Source organism: Poecilia formosa, unplaced genomic scaffold (genome assembly GCF_000485575.1).
Source record: "Poecilia formosa unplaced genomic scaffold, Poecilia_formosa-5.1.2 Scaffold92, whole genome shotgun sequence".
In the NCBI taxonomy this organism is placed as follows: Eukaryota; Metazoa; Chordata; class Actinopteri; order Cyprinodontiformes; family Poeciliidae; genus Poecilia; species Poecilia formosa.
In genome coordinates this window covers 992,729-998,896 of record NW_006800031.1, presented here as the reverse complement: position 1 = coordinate 998,896, position 6,168 = coordinate 992,729, and the positions used below count along the sequence as shown (strand labels likewise).

Sequence of the window (6,168 nt, the reverse complement as noted above, 5' to 3'; positions counted from 1 at the left end):
GCATTAAAAAATAATATTCTGCTGCACATTGAGACACTTTATGCTGTTTTTATTAATTTTAAGAACTAATTTAAATGTTTATAATATCAAAAGTTAAATAATTGTATTTCATAATAATAATAATACTTTTAATATATTTAATAATAATAATAATAATAATAATAATAATAATAATAAATTATTATTATTATTATTATTATTATTATTATCATCATTATTATTATCATCATTATTATTATTATTGTTATTGTCAAAAGCTTTTGTCTGGAGGTGGAAGTAATTAAAATATTCAGCAGATTTAAAAGGAAGGATAAAAACGTATTAACTGTCAGTTACATCAGAGTCAAACTGATGCAGTCATTTAAATTTTTTAAGGTTTCCTGACTAGTAGCATTGCAACAGTCACGCAGGTAAAACACACCCTTCTGCGGTCGAGATGCGTTCAAAAGCCGTCCGCCTTTTCTCGGCGGACTGAAACAGGTAGACTATCATATCTGAACGATTGCTTGAGATTATATTATTTTCATATCTAATATTTATTTAACATCTAACATAAATTAAGTGACAGCAGCAAAAGTGAAAGCGTGTGTCTGGAGCTCTTTGGAAAACCTGGCGAAGTGACGAATCTCGCCGTGCTTGCCATCTCCGCCGGCTCGCAGGGGGGCAGGTCGTGCGCCAGTAGCTCCTCCCTTCCCGGTGATTCACCTCTCCGGCTCCTCATAAGCGGTCATACCTGAGTCGTGTGGCGCAGAGGGGGTTGCCAGGTGAGAGCAGGTCTTCCGCTGCGATGTAACATCTGCGGAAGACCTTGATAAAGATCGTCCACAGTCCTGCGAGGCGGTGAGTCCCTCCTCTGAAATGTTTAAATACAACAGAGAAACTGCTTTTTAACTGTTTATGATAATGAAGCGCAGTTTTAAAAGTTATATAATCAGCTGTTTATCATTAATTTGGGATGTTTTTCTGTAAAAGAGGCGTGCGCGTGAGTGTGGACGCGCGCAGGCTTAAGCAACACGATGTAATCTAACACCATGTAGTGACATGCATCACACGGGTTACTATAACTGAGTGTACTGTAATCATGAATTTAGTTAGATTAAGCTCTGATTTTAAAATAATACTTCTGCCATCACATTAATATTTAATAAATATTATTTAAAGGAAGTAATGTGTGTTATTATGGATATTGTAATATTTTTTAACCAAGAAGCAGAATAAAATAACCATATGTGGAAGGCTGCTGTGTTTTAGTGAGGTTAATAAATATAGCAGCATGGAAACACCGTTTTGTTGGTGACCATTTCTCCAACAATATGTGCTTTTCAACGTCAAATATAATGGTTGTAATTTACTCCGGCTGTTCAGATCCTCACTAAATACATTTATTTATTTTTTTTCAATTAGACTAAATTGTTTCAGGTTTAGGGCTTTAATAAGCAGTGACAGTTTAACAGTTGGTTTTATGTTTTTTTACATGCAGTTTGTTTTGTCTTCTCCCAGAGTTGGGAAATAAGGAAATAAAGCTTCATGCAGGGCCCGCCTAACGCAGCAGGAAGCGATCCTGTTGAAACTTGCCAGAGCAGGTGTAGTTACACAAAACTGAGTTTGCTGTCGCTGTGTTTGTGGCACAGGGAAAAAAAAATCAACAAAAAACAAATGTTCAGAAAGCTACAGACACACACATCATTACACATACACTTTATATTTCTCCTGAGGATGACAAGTTACACCTTTCAAGGTTGTCAGCCTGTGAAAAAGCCACTTTGAGGTTCTTAGTTTTCCCTTTGAGTCAGTGAATTTCCAGTAAGTGTAGAAACTTGTAGAACAAGCAGCAGAGCAGCCACTCTGACATGAATTTACAGCTTGGATGTCGGCATTTCAGAGCCCACATTGACTGTGCGAGTCTCTATGTGGCCCCGCAGCATCTAAATAAACATGAACTCCTTGGAATAGGGAAGTGCCTAATGTTATCTCAAGTGAATCTGTGTTTGTCAGACATGCTAATAAAGAAACTACGCAGTGTAGCAATTACCCCTATAGTGCAATGTGATGATTCAATTTAACTTAAAATTGCAGCACAGCAGTTTTTGCATTCAATCCCGCCAAACGAAATTTGCCTAGTGCAACTAAAGCAAAGTGGCTCTTTGAAACAAAAATAATTGGTTCTTATATATATGTTTAGATTTTTAAATTAGACACCAGAAAATATTATTTAATACATTAAGTTTTTAAAAAATCACTTTATAGAAAATAATATTCCTTACTACTAGTGCTATGCATGTCTGGGAAAATGGAAAAATTACATTTACATTTTAAAACATGGCTAATGTTTTTAGAACGTTATTAGTCGCTGCAGTGGAATGAAGGCTTGTCACAATAACAAATTTTGCTGTATAATAAATTGTCCCAGTAATTATTCCCATAAACAACATTATTATTGTTTTGAGACCATTTTCAAGTAATATGCCATAATAATGCAAGTTCACCCTTTCAATGCCTAATAAACATTGAATATCCAACAACTTAAAACAATAAATAAAAAGGAAATAAAAACTATGTACAATCAAAACCTTAAATAAATTGGATTATGAAGTATTTTTAAACAAAATTGCACTTTAAAAATTATGAATCATTAGAAATGATCAAGGTCATTTTAATTTAACATGCGATTAATTGATTAATCGCATGTTTGATTGATTGCCAGGTTAGAGGAGCATCTAAAATTATTTAATTGTCTTTTTATTGTCTGGTGATCAGAAAAGACAGATTGAGATCTAACAGGAAGGCCAATAATTTTCAAACAGAATCTAGTTATTTTCTACGGAGGCCCCTACAGGCAAAAATTTTTATTTTTGCATTACCTCAATAAATTAACAAATACGACCTGGTTTATTTTGTGTACACGCATAATTTTAACAAATCTCCATTTAAAATTGCATCTGTATATATAGACCTTTAAAACGTGTTTCTCCATTCTTCACTCTTTGGTGCAGAAACTGGTTGAAAATCGATCTCCTTGCGTGTTCAGGTTTGTTTGTGTAAGGTGGAGATGGGACTGCTCATGAAAACGCTCCTTTAATAACCATTCAGACTAAAAGACAAAACTGTCTGATGACTTTATTACCCTGTGAAAATAACTCAAAAATAATAGTCCAAATAGGCTGGATGTATTTTTTCTTTCTCATGGAAAGTTTCTGTTTATATCTTAGAAGGAATGGAAAGAGAAAGAATGATTGACCTGTTTTACTTTTGCATTTTGCACATAAGTTTGTGGTGCATTTGTATTCTAAAGTCAAATATATAAAATTTCAAATATTACACTTATGAGATATTAGCATGCATGGAAAAACCTTAGAAAAACCCTAGATTGTAGCACAAAGACTTCCATTATTCAAGATGTTGCATGAAGTGACTAGTACAACGATGCGAGAGAACGCAAAAAATTTGCCATGTAATGCAAAAGAAAAAAAAATGTTCAAAAGTACTTTATTGATCCCAAAGGGAAATTAAATGTTGTTGAAACTCATTAATTCTTCAGAGTTACTGTAGATGTTGATGACTGGTGGCAGGAAGTAGCCGTCTGTATTACAGCGAATTTGAAGAAGCCTCTGACTGAAGACACTCTGTTTTCCCCAGGTTCCCTAGGGGGCGCCATAATATTCTGTAGGAAAGTCTGATCTTGAAGAAAAATTGAACACAACCAGCAGATGAATGAAAGAGTGACAATGTTTTCAATGAAGACATGATAAAACCGATTTTAGAAAGTTTATTGACTCCAAAGGATCAAAAAATCATAGAAAGTATCGTAAACAAAGTTACATTTACTCAATTACATTTACTTGAGTAACTTTTAGGAGTTTTTTTTTTTACTATGCTGTATGCTGAAATTTTATTATGAAGCATTGCTACTCTTGAGTAAAATTTCTGAATTTTCTATCCACTCAATGAAAAACAAACATGTTTTAACCAAAAATTCACCAGTCACAGACACACAGCTGCAGTTTTCGTTAAAGTTGTATCATTTTTATATTGAACGAAACTCATTTGGAAAAATTTTGTTTTGTCTGATTTTATTTGTTGTTATTTATATGAATTATTGTCATTTTTGTTCTTAAAATACCAAAATATCCACTTAACTTCACATTTTGCTCCACCTTATGTATTTTTTAAATATTAAATTATGTATAATTTAATCAGTTGATCAGTAAACTTTTTACCAAATACTTTTTTACTCTTACTTGAGTAATCTCTTGGATGGCTACTTTTTACTTTTATTTGAGTAAAAATATATTGAAGTAGTGCTACTTTTACTTGAGTACAATTTCTGTGTACTCTGTCCACCTTTCATAGTAAACTACACCCTCTTTCAATCAGCTGACTGAGCAGTGTGCAGCAGCACTTCCCTGCTTTCATCTCTCTGGTACTTTCACTCACGTCTTATTTAAAGTACAACAGGAAATATGGATGAGCATTTTCATAGTTTTGTCATCAGTTAGCGGTCATTGCCTCTACCTTCACTTTTTTAAAGCTTCCTGTATTCCCATCACATCTCAACTCTTCAGTTTGAATATCATGTTTTATTATTGTGTGGGTTAAATGTGATGTTTTCCCTGCATGTCTCTGTGTTTCAGGTGTAAACAAGACGCGCAGCTGAGCCCCGTGTTTACAGTACTTTTTTGAGGACATGCTGTTGGTTTCTCTTGGCTGTGTCGATGTATAACGCCAGGATGAGGACGCACCTCGGTTTGGTTATCCTCTGTGTGCTGTCAGCAGCCAGAGTTTGCAGCAGTAAGTTAACATTTGATATTCATTTTGTCAGAAGGTTGTGTTGAAAGTGGTTGTTTTGTTAAAATTTTTGAAATGAAGGCAGAACCTAAATACAAGTAGTTATACTTCTTGTTTTACATTTGTTCTCTCTGTGAACTGAAGTTCAGTTTTTCCATCAAAGCAAGTCGTTTGTCTTACTCTGTATTCACAATTCACTGCAGCTTTTAAATGGCTGATGGATATTTAATCTGTTTCAATTTTGCAATTCAAAGCTTAAACACTCAAACTTCTTTCCATGAAACCATAGATCACAAAAGAGCAGAAAGATAAGAAGGTTGTGTGTGACGTGTGCTCTGATTGCGTGAACTAGAAACTTTTGAATGATTGTAGCTCAAAGTTTTTTCAAATCTGCTTAATAGAAAAATGAAAAAGAGGGATTGAATAGCCTCCACTTGAAGCTGGTGTTTTCATTTTTATGGAGATTATTTCAGGTCTATCTTGACATTTATCTCTGTGTGACTTTTGCACTTCCTCTCTCCCACTCAGGACAATGGCGCTGTATTGTGACACGGTGTCATATTTTACCAATCATAGCTCTTCTCCCTTATCTTTACATCTCTCTGTAGCTCACAAACCTCTTTACAGCTTGTCTCCTTTAGACTTTAAAACAAGCACTCTAGTAGAGCTGCTTGTTGCTGCAAAATGATTAGTTTCTCTGATTTTACTTTTTATAGATAAATGTTTGAGTAAAATGAACATTGCCTTTTCATTATATGGACTACTGACAACATGTCTCCGAAATTCCAAGCAAAAACTTAGTATTTTTTTTGGAAGAAAATGAGAAGTGGTCAAAATCACATAAAATATGCAGTGCTTTCAGACCTCTCAAATAATGCAAAGAAAACAAGTTCATATTCATTGAGACACAACAATACTAATGTTTTAACCCACGAAGAGTCCAGAAATCAATATTTGGTGGAATAACCAGGTTTTCAAAGGGGCTCAGTGCAGTGGTCTCTTCATTTATTCCAGAGCTACAGCCAGCTGAGGTTGGTGGAATCAACCAACTCACTCACTCTTTGGTTACCTAGCAACTCACTCACTCTTTGGTTACATGGCAACAACATGTTCCAGCAGTTCAGCAGCAGTTTCAGGTTTCGCCACCATTCCTCATCACTGCTTAAAAATAAATGATGACATGGAGTGAAAACTGAGGATAAATTAGGAAAGGTCACGCAACCAGTTTAGCAGTATTAAACAAATCAGTTAAAAACAAATCAATAACCATTGATAAACGGGTATTAAACACTTACATCGTAATAAGTTTTTAAGTCCAGCCCTGAACTTATACACGGAAGTCACTATATCTATCTATCTATCTATCTATCTATCTATCTATCT

At 34.5% G+C, this 6,168-nt stretch overlaps 1 protein-coding gene across 1 annotated transcript in view; it reads left to right on the top strand.

Moving 5' to 3' along the window:
- Positions 1–659: 659 nt before the first annotated feature.
- Positions 660–6,168, top strand: part of prlrb (prolactin receptor b) — a 20,261-nt gene continuing 14,752 nt past the window's right edge. Inside the window, exons 1-2 of the mRNA XM_007557861.2 lie at positions 660–840; positions 4,632–4,788. Coding sequence (XP_007557923.1) covers positions 4,713–4,788 — 76 coding nt within the window. The 5' untranslated portion in view covers positions 660–840; positions 4,632–4,712. The remainder of the gene's footprint in view (positions 841–4,631; positions 4,789–6,168) is intronic.